Raw genomic sequence first — 19,846 nt, 5'->3', positions numbered from 1 at the left:
CTTTGAGGGGTACATTTATTTCATTAGCCCCATTTTGTAAATAGGAAAATTGAGGCTCAGAAAGGTTATGTTTAATGACAAATTTTTCAAACATGGGTGCCTAAAGTTCAGTACATCAGGCCCAGATCCTCAAAAGGTATTCAGGCCCCTTAGCTTCTATTAAAAAATTAGTGGAAGTTATGAGCCTAAATACCTTTGAAGATCCAGGTCTAACTCTGTAGTTGGCACCTAGCTAAGCAGTCTGATTTTCAAAAGTGCTGAGACATCCTAATATCTGACTGACTTCAAAGTATGGATTTAGGTGCCTAGCTTTAGTGGCCAACTGGTTTGTTTGAGGCCTGGAGAGCAGGTCAGTCCTAGAGGTGGAACGAGTATAGTTTTCTGATTCATAGTCCCATAAACTAATTTGTTAGGCCAAACTGCTGCCAATGCAAGTCATTTAGGGCTAGATCTTATATAGCATGCAGTATGTGTAGGAGGATAGGGGGAATAAGTAACTTCAAATTCTTGCATGACACCATTTCACCATCTGCACAGTGTAGCTAATAGTACTTACTTACTGCACTAGTGGAATGTGAGGCTGGATTACAGTTTGCCCAGCACATTGAAAACGTACAAACAATAACAGCATGTTGCACTTCAATAGTGCCTTCTATCTCAGGGTTTTTACTTGCTGTTGGGAATGGTTTTAAAAATATTGGATATTACCATCTAAAGTTTTACAAATGCAAAAAAAGCAAATGAACAAGACCCCACAGCCCTGCTCTTCAGAAGAATTATGAACACCACGAATAAAAGTTAGGGATGAGGGGATAAATTTCATCAGGGAAATCACCCCAGCCACCTCTTCAATTTGGGGGTGGGATTTTGAGGGACTCCTGTAAATTCTCTATAGTACATTGCTGCTTGACTCTAGTTTAACTAAGATGTTTGTCTCAAAATTAGGTTTACAGAGAAAGAGGATGCTCAGCCCTGTAAAATCAGTGGTGTGGGAAGCTTGGAGCATTGTAATTTTAGATTTCACTGGTATTTTGTGAGGCTTTTATAGGGAAAGTGCTAGTAGATTATAGAGAATAATCCGTATGGCCCCTTCTCAGAGCTCCATTCGGAAGGTCAGAGAGGTTCTAGACATCTTCTTCCTATAATCTTCATCAAATTTCTCATTCTGTGCCATTGTGAAATGGTTCTTCCAGTCTCCAACAGTCCCTACAATATAGGAAAGCCAAAGAGATATTCAATCACCATTAGGAAGAATTCTTCCACTTCATCCCAAGTCCTGAAATCCATTATCACTAACTCAAGATATTAACAGTTCAAATGAAGCGCTAATTCAAAACATAACAGGAAGGAAGATGAGGGAATACTAAAAATATAAAACAGCAGCACTAACAGGTTGACTCACCCCTTAAGGGCTGGGGCTGGCTCAGATTGTACTATAGAATGAGCCATAGCTGGGAGAGATCAGGGTGACTGTCCTATAAAATGCAAAAGGAGGCTGCAATCAATTAGGAAGGTTAGGAAAATGAGAGACACTGTAGGGAGCATGAAGGGCTTCTGCAGGGAAGACCTCGAGACTAAAGGGAGCTGGAAGCTTCTGTGGAGAAACCCAAACAGCATTTGGGCCTAGAAGTTTGTGGGCCTGTAGGCCAGGGAGCTAAGCTCCAGCTAGGAAGAGCTGGGAGAATAGACTAGGATGGAATTGCTCTGACTGAGATAAGACACCAGAGCAGTATGGACTGTTGTGTGGTGATGGACTTTATTTTGGAACCCTGAGGATTGTTAAGAACTGTTTGTTATTAAACCAGCCCCAGGTGTGTGTGTGTGTGTGTGTGTGTGTGTGTGTGTGTTCTTATCCACGTATGCAGTTCTTAAGGGTCCTGCCAGAGGGGGATTAAGAGGGCAGGGTACCTGCAAAGCATTCCCTTGCCACAAGAGGGCACTCTGTAAATGGCCACACTGCTACAAGCACCTTTTCTCATGAATGGTGAGATTGAGTGGTCCATTACTGCAGGAGGCTGAAAAGTGTAGTTTGCCATGGGGTTGTCCTTCATTATCTCAAATGTTGTGTGGTGGATGATTTTATCTAGAACCACATTCTCCAAGTCCTTCTCCAGGAACTGTAACACCTTTTGGATTTCACGCTTTGGACCCCGTGGAAGGAGTGAAATTGGATAAGAAACCGACCCAGGAAGAGGAAATAAATCAGATAGGGAAAATTTGTGAGGAAGTTTTAAATGTGGGAATCATATCTATCACTGGGATGCGAATCAGCTGGAGACCCAGCTGGTATTAACAGAACATTGCTGTGGGGAGCTCATACCTGCTGGAACCCTGAATGGCAATAACAGCACTATGAACCCTGACTCACCCCTCACCTCCTTTAGGTCTTCATAGAAGAGGTAGAGAATACAGTGGTTCTCTTTTGCATCCTTTTACATGATCATACCAGCAATCCCAAAGCACTGAAAGCAAGAGAATAAGTAGTAGTCAGCAAGTAGCAATGTCTGATCTATCGAGATTATAGCCCCAATAAGTGGAATATCTGAGCACTTAATCTTTAATGTATTGATCCTCACAATGCCCCAGAAAAATAGGGGTATTTTATAGATGGGGAGCTGGAGTGGGGTGGTCCTTTACATTGCAAAAAAAACCTAACAAAAAAACCCCACCACTAAAAACCAGCAGCATCTAATCTCAGAGTCTGGATCTACAGACTCAGGGTGTGAGGCTCACATTACAGTGCTAAAAATAGCCATGTAGATGTTCCTGCTTGGACTCGGAAACCCAGTGTGTGTGTGTAGACAAACACTGAGGCACAGAGAGACTGAGCACGTCTCTGCACAGCAAGTTAGGGTGTCACTCTACAGCACATCAGCTTGCCATATGGTAATGTCCCTTGTGGGCACTGCTAGTAGCAAGCTAGGCTGTAATCTGGGACTGTTGGAGTGCTGTAGCAATGGCACGTTTACATGGGTTGTTACTGCGTGACAAGCTGGTGTGGTGTAGATTCCCACTTTGGCTTGCTGTGCAGAGACTTGGCCAAGGTTACACAGTGAGTCTGCATAGGAAACAACATTTTCCAGAGCGCCAGACTATCATTCCTCTCCAGCTGACTGCTGAGCAATATGCCTTTAACCTCAAAAGGTTTAGAAAAATAAAAATAAAAAAATTAAGCTTTAAAACAAGGAATTTGTGGGTATTAGGGACCATGGAGGAGAAGGGGAGTGGGGGAAGAAAGAGAGAGAGGAGTTCCCTGGAGTGAGAGGATGGAGAAAGGAAGTGTTTCTTGAGTACTGGTAAAAACACCAGGATGGAATGGAGTTCCTGCTGAAGTGTTTGGATGGGGGCTTAATATAAATAGCATTAAAAAAAAAGGAATAGGATGTTGCACAATTGGTTCCATTCACCTTGTCCAGCCATGAATTTCTCCAAAAACTCCTCCCAGGTTCCTGGCGCAGGCATTTTTATTCATTCTGTGAAAATGGTAGTAGGACACCAGGTTGTCTTTGGCATTTCTTGCCACATATATTATCTGGATTGGGTGTGGAAGCAAGAGAGAGAAAGGAAGAAGTGAAATAATGTATATTTAACATTATAGATTTAGACATGTACAGAGGGTGCAGAGTGTCCTGCTGTGTTCTCTCTCAAAAGATGATCACTAAAGCCATAAAAGTTTTCTGCTTGGGAGCTGCCATTTCCTGAAACTAATTTGTGATTGAAGTTCCTTCACTTTCCTACAGAAACTATATATTACAGGGAAGATGGGCCTCTAGATTTCAGAAGGAGTCTGGAAACCGGCCTCACTCCTATTTAGTTTCAGTTCATTGCCAAATAAATAAAGTGGACTTGAGCCCCACCTTCCCCTCATTACCTTACACTCTTGCTCCCAAAAGGATGGAGGCACCAGTTGTACAGGGAGATGAGTTTTCCGTGTTCGTGGGGAGGGCATTGCTTCAGCTAGTTCCAGGCCTGCAAAATATTTTGTAGGCATTCTCCAGTGTCCTTGTATCCAAACTCCTCTATGTCTTTGTCACCATCATGTGTGGGATTTTGACTCAGACTTTCCAGGGAAATGCCAGTTTGTATCAGTTTATACATATGCAACTCTACCTCATTGCAACCCTCCACAGAAAACATTGCATAACAACGTGTATCAACCATTAGTGTCCTTGAGACTTTGCCTGCATTCTTGAGGAGGAATGGTGAATGTTGATTCATATATAGATTTGCTTTTTTGGGATACTGTCTGAATCCCTCTAGGGCGGGGTGGCCAACCTGAGCCTGAGAAGGAGCCGGAATTTACCAATGGACATTGCCAAAGAGCCACAGTAATACATCAGCAGCCCCCCTATCAGCTCCACCCCCCGCTCCCAGCACCTCCTGCCTACAGGCAGCCCTGCCAATCAGCGCCAGCGCCTCCCCCTCCCTCCCTGCACCTCCCAATCAGCTGTTTCGCAGCATGCAGGAGGATTGTTGGAGGGAGGGCACGACAGGCTCAGGGTAGGGGGTAGGAAGGGGTGGAGTGGGGGGCAGGGCCTGTAGCAGAGCCAGGGGTTGAGCAGTGAGCACCCCCCCCCCAGCACATTGGAAAGTTGGCGCCTGTAGCTCCAGCCCTGGAGGCGGTGCCTATAAAAAGAGCTGCATATTAACTTCTGAAGAGCCGCATGTGGCTCTGGAGCCACAGGTTAAATAAAATAAATAAATGGAGATATCCTATCTCCTAGAACTGGAAGGGCCCTTGAAAGGTCATCGAGTCCAGCCCCCTGCCTTCACTAGCAGGACCAATTACTGATTTTGCCCCAGATCCCTAAGTGGCCCCCTCCTCAAGGATTGAATTCCCAACCCTGGGTTTAGCAGGCCAATGCTCAAACCACTGAGCTATCCCTCCCCCTGCTCTAGGGCAATGCTGAATATTGACTCATCTACTTGGATGGACCTTTTCCCATTACAGCACTCAAAGAATTTTCATTTTACTTGTAGAAGATTTTTCTAGGTCAAGAGAGCCATAGATAGGGTGACCAGATTGTCAACATGAAAAAACTAGGACATCTGTCATGGAATAGGAGGCAGTAAGGGTTTTTTATTTAAATGAGGATTCAGGATGTGTGAATGAGACAGACAAGATGGAACCAAAAAACAAACAATTTCCCCCCCGCCCCAAACTTCCCTCATCTAAGCAACCATGTTCTCCTGTCTCCCTGCTCTGTCCCCTTTAAGAGTAAAATGAGTACACATTGGAACAAATAATATGGTGGAAGAAAACAGTATTTACCTTTACTATTTTCTTCCAGTCCCAACTTAATGACAGTATTTTCAATCCTATACCTCCACAGTTGCATCTTTAACAAAAATTCTTCCATTTGTCCTGTCATTATACTCTCCTCGGGTTTCTGGTTTTAGATTAGTTTCTATACTTCTGTCATTGTCTCCCCCCACTGCCACTTCCTCTTGCTTGGTCCTTCCTCTTCTCTCCCCCAGAAACAGGTGCCTCTTTTGTCCCTCTATGCCCTGATACAGTCAGGTGTGGGGGAGGTGAGGAGAAGTACAGTTGCTAATCCACTCAGAGAATTTCTTTGACTATATGCTAGGGAGGGTTGGCTTGAGGGCTCACTCACTGGCAGACCTCATTGAAGAGCTCCTGCTCATAGACCTGAATAAGCCTAATGACCTGTGTAGAGCTCTCTCCAGATAGCATGACAAATGGAACAGAGATTTTCTTGGAAAAAACTGTCATCTACAATGGATACTCTTTTAGTGGATAACATTTTCCATTATTTAGAAAAAAAAATTGATTCCATGATTTTGGACAAAAAATCAAGTCCTGTTTGTGTTACAGAGGTTCTCAAACTGGGGGCTGAGACCCCTCTGGGGGTTGTGAGGTTATTACATAGGAGGTCGCGAGCTGTCAGCCTCCACCCCAAACCCCGCTTTGCATCCAGCATTTATAATGGTATTAAGTGTTTAATTTATAAGGGGCAGGGGTTGCACTCAGAGGCTTGCTATGTGAAAGGGGTCACCAGTACAAAAGTTTGAGAACCACTGTGTTACATTTACCATTTGTATCAGAGCTGAAAGGTCCAGGCAGAACCCACTCAATGAAAGGGTGTCGCAGATAAGTGGTGGCACGTTTGCACTTCTCAGTGTCTCCATCGTGTTGGATCATATATCCACAATCTCCTGTATCCATGTTGTACCTGAAAAATATTAGAATTTTACATATTTCCCCAATGCGGTACAGAGACACTTTTCTAAGAGAGAAAAGTAAGCTTGTTAAAAAATACTGGCTGGATGGTGACCACAATCAAGGAAGACTGGGGAAGTCACAAGGCCATTGCTACAAGATGACGATAAGCATGGGGGTTAGAAAGTGAATCAGGGAGAAAATGCAATGGTAGGAAGGGAAGTTGAAACTTAGTACCTCCTGAGGAAAAGCCTCTAGGCTTGCATTTAGGATTGTGTTCTTGTGTGTGGTAGAAATTAATGAATAAAAGCATTGAGTTCAATTGGCTATGAATTGTGGGATTGTTTATTTGTAGAGCTGAGTTAATGTCACAATTTCCATCTCGAGGGAAATTCCGATATTGACAGTTTTTTTCATCCTGAACTAGGACAAAAAGTGAAAAATCGAAGGTTTCAATAAATGAAAAATTCTGAAAATTTTTTTTGAAAATAACAAAAATGTTCAACATTTCTGAATTGAAACATTGTTTTGAGTTGGTTTGACCTTAAACTGAATCTGGCTGAGTTGCTGGGGAGCCTCCTAAGAGTTGTAGTTTGGGTGATTCATATACCAATTCTCCCCCATGGGCTGGGCTCTGTGACTTGACTACAAATCCCATGATGCACTGTGATGGTTCATCCAGGGGAGACTACATCCCCTGTAATGCATCATAATCTGGCCAAGGAGTCCAGCCTATAGGAGAGAATGGGGGCATGGGAAAGTGAACTACAAGTCCCCTAATGCACTACAGCAGATCAGACAGATGCAGTTTAGTGTTTCACTGATCCAAAACTAAACATTTCAATTCCGTGCAACAAACTGAAATGTTTTGATTTAGGATGATGTCACACAATATTTTGTTTCAATTTTCCTTAAGGAAAATAAAATTTTTTTCAGAATAGTAATTTTCCCATAGAAAATCTCATCAGCCATATTTTCTGTTAAAAACATTTTTACCACCTAATTATTTCAGTATTTGGATGACCACCAGGCATTCAAGAATGTTCTTTAATCCTAAAGTTTTACATATTTTTGTTCATCCAAAATTAGTACCTGAAGTTTGTTGTTCATTATTCCCTTATTTGAAAGGTGTAAATAATCTACCATATGACGTAAGTGGCCAACCACAGGACACAAAAAATAAATACTAGCTAGTGAAGACAGACTGAACAACCTGTAAGCTGAAAATTCATCCAAACCTCTTGGCAAATACTAATAATTAAGGCTATGTTTACACTTAAAACATTAGTGTAGCCCTACATGTGTGCCACTGTAGCACTTCAGTGTAAACACTACAGTGACACAAAGGGTTCTTCCATCGCTGTAGTTAATCCACCTCTCCAAGAGGCAGTAGCTAGGTCAAGGGAAGAACTCTTTGTCGACCTAGTGCTGTCAACACCAGGGGTTAGGATGGCAGAGCTAAATCTCTGAAGGGTATGGTTTTTAAACACCCCTGAGAGACATAGCTATTCCAATGTAAGTTTTCAGCATAGACCAGCCCTAACTAATAAACTTGTGGAATTCAGGAATGGTTCATACCTGAGTCACTAACAAAACAAAAAACCTCCCCCCCAAAAAACTCACAAGCCCTAAATTCATAATAGTTCAACCAATTCCCTTTGCTTCATTGTAAACTGAACAAAACCCTAGTTAATATCAAATTAATACAAATAGTGTGTCACTGATTATACATTTACACAAACTGAACTAAAGATTTAATAATATGATATTAGACTAACTATTTGCATTTTGTAAGTGATTGGTTATTTTTTTCTGACAAGGAAGCTAGAAGTCACTGGTGCTCTGATGAGAGGCCTATGCTAGTGATTACATAAATCTCAAATCACAAGTCTTGATAAAAGTATTGCAAAGCATGAGTTTCAGTGCAAGCAGATAGTTCTGTCTCAACCCATTTCCACTCTCTTCCCACACACCTGCTTTTGCATAGTTTGCGATGAGCAGATCAGGTCTGGCTCTGAAGTTCCAAATTTGATCCCACCTGTCACACACTCTTTTTGGAAGGAGAACTCCACCCACTTCATCTGTTTCAGAGCGTGTCATGGAGCTCTCTAGGCTCAGATCTTTCATCTTACCCAGGGCCATTGTGTACTGCATGGAGAAGAAACAGATTGCCAATAAACAGGTCTGCTCTAAAGAAGTATATGCATTTACTATTCTAATCTCAGCCAGGGACTCAGTGCACTTAGTATGGTAAAAGCGTCCACAATTCGCTGACTCAGTTGCTTAAAGTTAGACATATCTAAATCCACATTTAGGCACTGCAAACTGTACCCTAATTTTCACGATAAGCATGGGGGTTAGAAATGGGAGCACCTTGCAGCTCCCACTGACTTCAATGACAGCATCTTTGAAAATCATGCCATTTACTTAGGTACCCATATTTGAACATTTTAGCCTTTGCATACATTACTTAATGTAAATTAGTGACATGCACAGGCAAATTACAAACTACATAACTTGGAGCATGATCCTCAGAGGGGTCAAGCATCCACAGTTTCCACTGAAGTCAACTGAAGACACCTCACAGAACCAGGTCCTTCTTTACTAAAGAAAAGAAATGGAAAAAGCTTAGTAATGTCAGTGCTCCTACTCGTGCTACTGAAAACTAAGCCACATTGATCCTTTGTAATTCTTCCAGTTCTGGACTTTTATCTTCTGGAATACTGTTGCATTTTACAGCTCTCTGTATCACCTCAGTCACCTTTTTCAGTGCTTTTTTGAGCAATGGTAACATATCTGGAAAATTCTGAGATAACTGAAGTTAAAACTGGCTCATTGTGCCTGCTTGTCACAGTCCTCCCATAGTACAGCATGATTAGAAATAGCATGCCTGCTACAATCCAATACTCACAAAACAGACCGAAGAGGGGTTTTCTGGAAGGTGCAGGGCTTGGAACCACAAAACTGAGAGAAACTTGAAGCTGGAGAGTTACACACACTTGGATGCTTCCTGTCCCTGATGTTGCAGTTCCAGCATAAAGAGCATATGCTCTCTGGGGGCTGTTCTATTTCTAATCCTATCCACACCTTCTTTAATATAGGTGCTGTCAACAAAGAAATAGTGTAGGAAATTGGGCAGAGCTTAAAAAAAAAAGTCTCCTGCAGATGCAGGAATAAGAGAAGGAGGCGGCATAGTAACAGGTAATGGCTAGAGAGTTTCTCTGCCTTGCAATGTATGCTCCTTTTTAATATCTGGAGGGATATTTATTTTAATCATATTGTAAAAAAAAATAAAAATGTTTACTTACCTATGACATTATTAACACCTGAGATTATTAAAAGAAAAATAGCTCCAGAGAGGGTGATTTGTTTGTACCACAGTTTAAACAGTCTCAGAATAAGAAAATTTCCCCCAATATTTAACTAATCTGTACATATAGTAGCTTAAAGGGAAAATAAGTCTTTTTATCTGTGTTACCATTAGCATCGGAGCGAATATTGAGTGAATTAAAAAAACCCAAAACCAAAAAAAACCTTGTTTTGTTTTCACCACTTACTGTAAACTGCTTGTTTCCTTTTTTCATTTTATTCAATTTGGACAAGAACCAATTCCATGGTCACTAATTTTTGTTTAAAGTCTGTTTCTAGTCAATTTCACTTTCTGATTGTCAGTCATTAGCATGATGTGCAATATTTTAATCCAAAGGTATATTTAAGAGTTTAAACAATGAATTGTTTTCAGTAACATCATGAGAACATTTCCATTAGATTTTGTCAAATGTTCACTCAACAGGCTGAATTGGGGACTTAAAAGATTACTTCCAATTATTTTAAGTCCATTATTGCCCCACACAGCTGAGCTGCTGATTTTTCCACCAAGGAGTTAGAGGAAACTTTCAAAGCCACCACTGATCTTATGGAGTAATGATAGCAGAGGTTCCTCCTACCATAGCTCCTGAAACCTGCTTCACATGAGTTTTCACCATATGGAGAAGAAATGCCTCATCTAACTTAGGTGGCTTTTCTCCACCATATTAGAGAATGCATGATACTGCTGGACAGTGGCCAATTCTACCACTTCCTCGACTTGAAGATGGGCCAGGTAAATGGGTAAATAAGTGCAAGAAAGATGTCAATACCCTCCTGATTGCCATTTTTGGCTTCGGGAAGGAATTTCCCCCCAGGTCAGATTGGAAGAGACCCTGGAGTTTTTCCACTTTGCTCTGCAGCGTGGGTCACTTGCTGGTTTGAAGTAGAATAAATGGTGGATTCTCTGTAACGTGAAGTCTTTAAATCAAAATCTGAGGACTTCAGTAACTCAGCCAGAGGTTATGAGCCTACTACAGGAGTTGGGTCGGGTGAGGTTCTGTGGCCTGCAACATGCAGGTGGTGAGACTAGGTGATCATGATGGTCCCTTCTGGTCTTAAAGTCTCTGAGCTCCTCCTTCCTACACATACAGCAGGGTCCACAGGCTTTTCATCCCTCCTGCCTGATAAGTCTTGATCAAGGACACCAATATTGTTTAGATAATTGAAGCTGTAATCCAGAGTACAGAGGCAAACAGTCTTAAAGTTAGGATACAAAAACTCTGCCCAAGTTGACACTGATGCCCTTATAAAAAAGGCATCTAAGATGGTTACCCACTAGGCTGGAGGAAAGGAACAGGTACATGAAGGAAGAGAGACCAGTGGCTGACTCTTCTGAAATAGCTGTTTTTCATTTCTTAATGGTACAAATGTCCAGGGTAAGATATAATACCTTAAACAGAAGTTATGGGTGGGATGCAGAAATTACTGGTTCTTTGTTATGCAAGAGGTCAGACTACATGCTCTTAACAGTCCCTTCTGGTCTTAAAAAAAACAAAGTGAATGGAGAATTTTTACTGTGGCCTGACAAAGTGCTAGGGGTTCATTTTTGTTTGTGTTTCATCCCACAGTTCAAATAAATTGTCGAGTTGTCAGTTTTCACAAGTCATATGATATTAGGCATTTAAGTTACTCATGATTTCAAGAGAAAGATGGGTCTGTCTCATGTTTTTTGCCATTAGTAAAATGGCTATCATCTCCCATTGTTTTCAATATGATGGCAGCTACAGGCTGCCCTCTGCCAAAATGCATGCCATTTCCTTGATCCTTTGCAGGTGGAAGTAAAGCTTCCCTCAACCTATCCTTAGCTAAGATAACTGGCCTATTGATCACATGTGGCATACAGGAGACAGTGTGCAGATGGGGGAATGAGACAGGTCAAGGAGTGAGACTGGTGGAGGCAGAGAGAAGGGGACAAGCGAATAAAAAGGGCTTAGGAGGGAGAATGAGTGGGGAAGGGAAAATGTGGGAGAAACATGGAATGGGGACAGGAGTACCTCACAATCAGGATTCAGTCCAAGGCACAGCACAGAGATGGCTATTGTGTTACTAGAGGACAATCTTCTTGTGGCCATGGACAGAGGTAAGATCACCACAACTGTAGTATTGGACCTTTCTGCAGCCTTTGACATGGTGGACCACAAGGTACTACTAACCTGCCTACATGAGGTATCTCCAGTAGATGGTCCAGCACTACAGTGGTTCTAATTGTTCCACTCTAGCAGAATATAGAGTGGTGATGAGTAACTGGTTCTTCCCTCTGAAGGCCCTAGCCTGCAGGGTCTCACAGGGATTCACGCTATCCCCTTTTCTCTTCAAAAATCTACATTGAGACTACTAGGAGAGACAGTGAGATAGGATAGGATTAGCTGCCAGCAGTGTGCCCATGACACTCCCCTTTATATCTCATTCTCAATTGATGCAACCATTGCTGCATCTATCCAAAATGTCACAATGACTACAGGAAATTAGTTCTTGTAATAAGAGCAGCTGGCTCAAGCGGAACCTACAAAAGACTACAATGATGCTGTCTGGAAAGAGGAAATGCTTTGAAGAAAAAGCCAAGACATTGTCTCTACTTTCCATTGAAGGCATACAGTCCCCATTCATTAGAGTGGTGTGAAGTCTTGGGGTCCTGTTTGGCTCTTTAATAAGTCTGGATGACCAGTTAGCACCAGTTTCTAAAAATGCCTATCACTTCCAGCTGGCTTGGAAACTTCATCGCTTCCCCTGGATGAGGGCCTGGCCATGGTGACTAATGCCAGGATCACTTCCAGGCTCGATTACTGTAATTTACTGTATCTGAAGCTGAATATGAAGACAATGCACATGATTCAGCTGGTGCAGAATGTGTCTGCCTATCTTTTCTATTGCTCAGGCTGCCGTGAGCACATCAGGCCTTTGATAAAGTCCCTCCATGCTTCTATAATGGGATGGCACCCACCTATTGCAAGCACCCCCTTCTTCAGGTGTGTGTGTCTGCACCTCTTTCAGTCTGTGGTGACCCATTCTGGCAGTTTCTAGTGACTCAGCCCTCCATCCAAGTCACATGCAGTCTGTATGGAACACAACTCCAACACTTTGCCCACTCTGGTCTGTTCTGGCCCCAGGTCTCCAGTGGGGCCTCTCAACAGTTCAGATCCCCCTTCTGGAGGTTTCTGACTGTCCAGTTGTAGGCCACTTCCCCAGTGGCTTATGAGGGGGGGACCCAGGCCCACCCACTACTCTGGGTCTCAGCCCATGTGCCACTCTGTTCCTTTACCCAAACTACTTTCAGTTACCCAGCCATTTCCCCACCTTCCAGCCTTCACCAATGTTTCACCCTTACCCCAGGGCTCTTCTATGTTCAGGCCCAGCAGCCAGCCTGGAGCTCTTTCTCGCTCCCCCAGTCCCTGCCAGCACTGAGCTGTCTGTGGTGCTGCTGCTATCCTTCAGTCTGCTACAAGCACGAGCTTCACTCCTCAGGCTCCAAGCAGCAACTGCGTGACTTTAGCGCTGCAGCTCCTTTTATATGGCTCCCCTGGGCCCTGATTGGCTGCTCCCTGCAGCCTCTCTGATTGGCTGCTTCCCTGAAGCCATTCTAGGCCGCTTGGAGGACTTCTCCACTGCTCTTTTCCTGGGATGGGTGTGCCAGGATCCTGAGGCCTCCAACAGGGGGCCTCTGGGCTTAGTCCACCCAGTCATAGGCTCCCATTCAGCTTACAATACCAGTTTAAGGCTTTGGTCCTTATTTTCAAAGCAATGGATGGTTCAAGCCACAGCTACATTAAAGATTGAATTTGGCTCTACGAACCACTGTGACACCTGTGCTCCTCTGAGGCAGCACAGATCACAAAGAGCCAGACAAAGTACATGAGAGCTGGGGACAAAGCATTCTGTCAAGAGATCTGTCTGTAAAACAAATTTCTAGAGGAGATCAGGTGAATCCAGAGTCTGCCTGTCTTTAGGAAATGCTGCAAAACCTTCCTCTTCCTCTTTCTAGCGCACAACACTGACAGTGCCTTCTAGCCAATAAATCTCAAGTCTAAGAAATCAAAGACAAAAAAGCCTGCCCCAAGCAGAGTTCTTCCCCCAAAAAGGAAGAAGTCCCAAGAATCCACAAAATCCACTAAGGACTTCATTATTGCTACTGATTTTATGTGAAAGACACTCATACTATGGCTATGAGCAGCAGTATAAAACCACTAGACAGACAGATAAGAAACTGGGAAATCAGAGAGTGAAATGGGGGTAGGACAGGACAAGAGAATGAGATGAGGCAAAAGACTGAGGGGACAAGGAAGAGAAGGTGTGGGCAAGAGATTGTGACTGGATGGGCTGGGATGATCTGGAGGGAGCAAGATAGTGATAGAAAAAAGGAATGGAGAGGCAGAGAATTGTAACTTCCCCATCTCAGAAGATGGTAGAGGGCTAGAGGGGATCCCTCTTCAAGCTGCTATGAGGGGAGGGCTGTGTGATAGTGCTGTTTCAGATTGAAAAGGTCACACAGAGTTTCAGGGTAAAAAATAAAGTTAAAAAAACTCAGGAGCCAGAAAAAACTCCCAAACAGTTAAAAATATCACTTGATATTTAAGCCAATGTTTATTTTTGGGGCTCTGACTCCTAGAATTGGCAATCTTGGAACAGATTGTTCACAAGCAAACAAGCAAAGAACACAAGAAACTCAAGCAGCAATAGCTTTCTTTTAGTTTCCCTTGTTCCAATTTACAGTGTAAGGTAATCTATGTACAACAATTATGTGACATTACCACAGACCCTGTATATTCTATTAATAGGGGATCTGATGTTCTCTTGTTTATGGCAGCCATATTGGATTTTGTTTGTCCTTCACACGCCTGCACCTGGTGGTTTGTTTCCTGGCCTCCACCCCTTCTAGTTACACAACCTGTATGATAATGCCATTAATCCCTGGGATAAATTAACTAAAAAGTGAGTGAACAAAGAAAAGTTATGAAGTTGTTTAGTGTTTGTTTCTCTTTTTTCACTATTGTGAATCTGAGTAGCCTGTGAACAGAGCAGTGCACCAGGTGTCCTGGAGAGAGGTTAGAAAACCCTACCCACAGCTTTAATCCTGCTTTCAGTTTGTGCACTGAATGAGAGATTTCTTCCCATTACTTTTAATTAAATATATTGATTATCAGTTTTTTAACTTGACAGAATGCAGTAAGGAATATATTGAATGTATTGACATATTTCTGTCTACTAGATTTAGCTTTTTATTCATTTAAATCAATACTGGTAGCAATGTTCTAACTAACAATTCTATTAATATATTTTGGACAGATTTCCATTTTATTAAGTTACAGGAAACATTGATATTTTACCATTAGACCTCATTACTCTCTTCTTACAAAAAGAGGATTGCAGGGATCACGTGGAGAGAGAAAGAGTATGCAGTGTAAAGGAATGCAGCTAGGTTGCTATGAATACAGCAGAAACCCTTTTGGAATTTGGAATTACAGCGCTTCCTTTTTGACAAGCATGTCATAGAAATGTGGATCAAAGTATAGTTTGATTGTGTTAATAAATATGAACAATACTAAATTACCACATTTTTAATGAATAGGAAATAGTTTGCTTTTGTTTTGTTTTAATTTTGTGTTAGATTTAAACTCTCTACAAATAAAGTCATAATAATTGAGAGTCTTGGTAGGGATGTGAAGTAGAGATTAGAAAAAGTGTATTTCTGTTATTTATATAGGACCAAATGATGGGGATTGTAAATTATTCTCAAGACAATAGCAAGCACTAAAGTTTAGTATTAAGTCAGATTTTCATGAAATTGTGCCTACATCTAGATGTCAGCATGAGCAAAGGAACAACATTTGTCTTAAAATCTGTAGTCAATATGTTGAAGTCTTAAAATCACCTCTCAACAGTTTATATTTGTATTACATTAATGCAAACCGTAGTCTCCCTCTGGTGGCCAAAACACCATCTTTAAGTTCCCATGTATGTTAGCAAATGTATGTTTAACATACTCAACATTAGAATTCAAAGGTTTTTTAATTCAAATCCTGTGGGGTTTATAATATAAATTCTCTCTCTCTCAGGCATATGGATAACTACATTTAAATGCCTGTCTTTGGGAAATATACAAACTCTGTTGGAGAAAGAAAACATAATTTGTAGGCTTAGGCTAAATTTCCAAACTGCGGTTTCTAAAGACAGGCTCCTAAATCCATTTTTAGCCACCTAAATAAAAGTGATGTGACTGTCACTGAGGTACTGAGTAAGCCCAGCTCCACTGAGGTCAATGGAAGTTTAGATGCAACGGGGCAGAAGTAGAGTCAACCCTCCCCCATTATTTAAAATGAAAATGTTTACAAAAATATTTTATATTTTTTATTAAAATTGTTTCCACACAAATTTTCTAGCCAGCTGTAAGGGCTGCTATCACACACTCCTCTTCTAAAGCACCTGTACAGGGAAGGCATGATTTGCCCTAATTAAAACCACTGAATACTTGAAATTCACATTCCATTCTTAAACTCCACTGGGCCGAGGTATTACAGTGTATATATTACCAAAGAACACTCACTCTGTTATCTGCTTAAGGGGGACATTAATTCTGACCTTCATATTAGTGCGGTGAGGCATAATTAATTAATGTTTGGGAGGTGCCTAGAAACTGATGGTAAGTACCATGGAAATGTCTATAAATAAGCAAAATAAATAATACTCAGTAAAATGGCAAGTGTTATGGATGGAGTGATAGGTCTTAGACCTCTTCCATTCAACAATGCATTTAAGCACATGCTTGAATCCAGTCCTATTCAGTAAATCACTTAAGCACGTACTTTACTTTAAGTCTCATTGACTTCAGCTGCAGAGATGTCCTCATCTTACGCCTTCTCTCTCCTGTACGTTTTCCTATTGGAGGAGGAGATGGAGCTAGCCATTTGTAATAAATCTGTCCAAGCACAGCATGTGTTGGAGACACAGCTACATTAATATATGAGGTTGTTACAGTCAGCATGAATAATCAGGTGATAAAGTTTAATTGGACTCCTACAAGCTTTTCCAAATACCTTTTGTCAAGAAAATATGCCCATGAAATGCTGCGGTGTCACTCCTTCAATAGCAGGACATGGTTTTAGCATTATTTCCAGAAATTACTCAGTACAATTGAAAGGTCAGGTGTACAGTAGGCAGGGTAACACATTTCCATTAGTAAATGAGATTTGGTTTAGACCCACAGAGCACAAAACAAACTTTGTAATAAACATTTACAAAATTTATAAAGTGAAATTATGGAATTTACTTAAAATAGCTAAACTTGCCATTAGTGGTTCCCTGGGCTAAAAGGTACATGGTGGGACGTAACAGGGAAAAAATGTCACCAGTATACATAATTATAGAAGTTATTTACTTTGTATAGCTGAGGATATTAAAAATGGAAGAGTCCAGTAGTTAGACATTCAGAGGCTATCTGCAACTAAAAATCAACAGACTATTGAATATACAGGTAGGATCACAGAGAGGTTCATCAATATAAGAGGGAATCCACATCCTTCAGTGGACAATAGGATTGAGCCTTAAGTCCGTGGCAAAAATTCAATTGACATTAATGAGAACAGGATCAGGCCCTAACTGGATATCTTGGAGGGATGGTATAACTAGAATTGCAGATTTATACTGAAAAGGAGAGACAGTACTTATGAAGTCACAATGAAGGGGTTTTCTGTTACAAACTACCCTCTGAAATGCTCAGTAGCGAGCCTTTTAACCACTGGTCCATATCTAAAGGATAATGTGGACATGGTCCCCCTCACTCATGTACTTTTCTATACACAGCTTCATAAAAATAGTGGAACAGCTTTTTTTTGAGAAGGCTCTAGAAACAATATGATAATGGAAGGTTAGCTACAGCCATAAATTTAATGAATGGCTTGTAAGAAACAATTTTAAATAGCAACATGAACTCGGCTTTACAAGAAGGGATGGTTTACTGTGAACTTGCTTTTCATGATCTGCATTTCAAGCAGTGTCACTTGCTTAACACCAGGCACCATGTGCTGATACAGGAAATGTTGTTGGCCTTTAGTGTTTCAAAATATTGTTCACGCTGAAGGTGGGCAAGTAATAACAGGGAATGAAGATAAATTGATCCTGGACTCTGACATGTACTAACTATGGCCCCAGTCCTCCAAAGGGCCACAAAGTCCTTCAAAGCCCCCTGCAGACCCTTACACCTGGATACAGTGCCAGTAATCTCTTTGGCACTCTGTACAAGGTCTGTGCAGATGGATGTCTTGCAGCTGGCATCTCCTCCTGCTTCTCATTAGCTGAGGTCTCACTGCCACCATTCTTTTTTTTTCACATGGGCCCGGATTCTACACTGCATCCACGCTGTGCTTGGAGGTAGTGGAGAGTAGCTGCCGCAGGGAGACAGCTGTTTCTTGGCCACCCAGCCAAGCAGAAGACATACTCTAACTTTCCTCACTGGTGTAAGGTCCTTTAGGGACCTCTGACTGGGTGTGGGTTCACTCTCACCTTCTTCCCCGCAGAAACTGCATGGACTCCAGAGGTTGTGCCTTCACTGAACCCTTTTATTTTAAGTTCCCTCCACCATATCCACAACAATCCCCTTGCAACAATCTATTTACAGCACCACCATGCCTTTTAGCTCTCTCCCCAAGACCTGAGGGGAACAGAGATCTCCCTCTCCTCAGGCCGCTGTGTAACAAAGCTCAACATGCCCTAGTCCTCTTTCCCCCTTAGCACTTCCTTCCTGCCTCTTTATCAGCTTTGGGCTGATGGGCTCTGTGACGGTCCACGCCACTAAGGTTGCGAGCGGCTTGGACTATCCGCCACCATCCGTCAAATAGCCCTTCCGTCCAGGGCAGTATGGCCTAGCGGCCAGAGTCTATGACATCCCCTTTTCCTCAAGGGGACGCGGCCTGACGGCAGAAGTCTGTAACACAGCCCTCGGCTACAGGGCAGTAGGGCCTAGCGGCCAGCGGCCAGGAAGCAACCCTCGGGCGGAGGGTAGCGTGGCCTAGCGGCCAGCAAGCAACCCTCGGGCGGAGGGTAGCGTGGCCTAGCAGCCAGCGGCCAGGAATTGGGGTGCGACAGCCCCACTAGGGGGGCCCCGACCCGGGGCCCTAACAGTAGCGTAGTGCTTTTCCACCAACTCAGCGGGGGGTTCCGACCGAAACACGCTGAGTTTCTCCGGGGGGGGGAAGGTACCACTCTGTCACCCTCCCGGGGTCCCTTCCTACCAGGCTGTAGTTGGGGGCTGAGGCTTGGGCCAGGCTGTGGTTGGGGCTGGGAGTTAAAGCTGGGGACTTGGCTGGGGACGGGGCTGGGGCTGGAGCTGGGGGCAGAGAGGGGCTGGGTGGAGCTCCCTTCCCAGCTCCAGGAGGGGCTGGCCTGGGCTCCACCATGCCCTCCCCCAAAAAATGTTTCTCCCCCACAGTTTGAGGACCACTGCTCTAGAGTGTAAGAGCCACATTGAGCTGTACTGGTGGAACAACACAGCCTGAAAGCAGAGGTCACTGGTGTATCACCTCAGTGTAAGGGATCTTCTGGTGACATGGAACTGCTTTAACAGCTCCTGTACTACCCCTTCCTGCCGCTGGCATAGCAGCTGTGGTTGAGAAAAAGGGGCTTCCCTGTGCCTTGGTGATTCCCTGGAGCCATTGGCAATCAGAGCAAAATTTGATCACCCCCTAAGGTATGCTAACTTATCCTGAGAACAGAGCAAGATCAGGGGAGTGGAAAGGTGCCTTAAACCCATTTTGACACCTCCTTCTTGAGTTGCACTGCTCACTCCTCAGCAGCAGCTGAAGACTGGAGTTGGAGAGTTTAATCCTTGACTTTTCTGGTACTCTAGACTAGAGAGATCAAATTCTGTCCTGTGCCATCTTAGCCACTAAAGAAACATCTTGACCTTTCATCTGGAACAGTGAAGTGAAGTTTTGTTAAAGTGACACATCTGTTGTTCAAGCTGGGACACCACTCTGTGAAGGCTCCAGTCCTCGGTAAAAAAGACATTTGCTTAGCCAACCAAAGAATAAAATCTCGTTTTCTTTTTGCAACATCTGTTTGGAGCTGTGAAATCCCTGATGATGTCAAGAATCAAAGAGCAACTTCAGAAATTTCCAGCCAAGATAGAATGTGTGATCATAGGTCAAATTCTACTCATCCCTCTGAAATCACATTTTGATTCTGATCCTGCTGGGAAAATAGACGTGAGAAACCTTATGTGAATATTATTATTTTTTAAATAAATACCCAGGTGCTATACATTGGCAGAGATTCAGGAATGTATGTTCTTTGTGGGGGAGGAGTTTG

General features: G+C 42.8%; 1 protein-coding gene across 1 annotated transcript; it reads right to left on the bottom strand.

Annotated features, from left to right (window-relative positions):
- Nucleotides 1–1,093: 1,093 nt before the first annotated feature.
- Nucleotides 1,094–8,323, bottom strand: LOC135877454 (sulfotransferase 1C1-like). The gene is given in 10 exon segments (XM_065402893.1): nt 1,094–1,206; nt 1,970–2,154; nt 2,380–2,427; nt 2,429–2,462; nt 3,408–3,463; nt 3,465–3,532; nt 3,872–3,969; nt 6,055–6,163; nt 6,166–6,194; nt 8,155–8,323. Coding segments are annotated over 10 exon segments (909 nt in total).
- Nucleotides 8,324–19,846: the final 11,523 nt, after the last annotated feature.

The sequence above is a fragment of the Emys orbicularis genome, chromosome 1 (assembly GCF_028017835.1).
Source record: "Emys orbicularis isolate rEmyOrb1 chromosome 1, rEmyOrb1.hap1, whole genome shotgun sequence".
NCBI lineage: Eukaryota > Metazoa > Chordata > Testudines > Emydidae > Emys > Emys orbicularis.
This window is presented reverse-complemented; position numbering and strand designations above follow the sequence as displayed.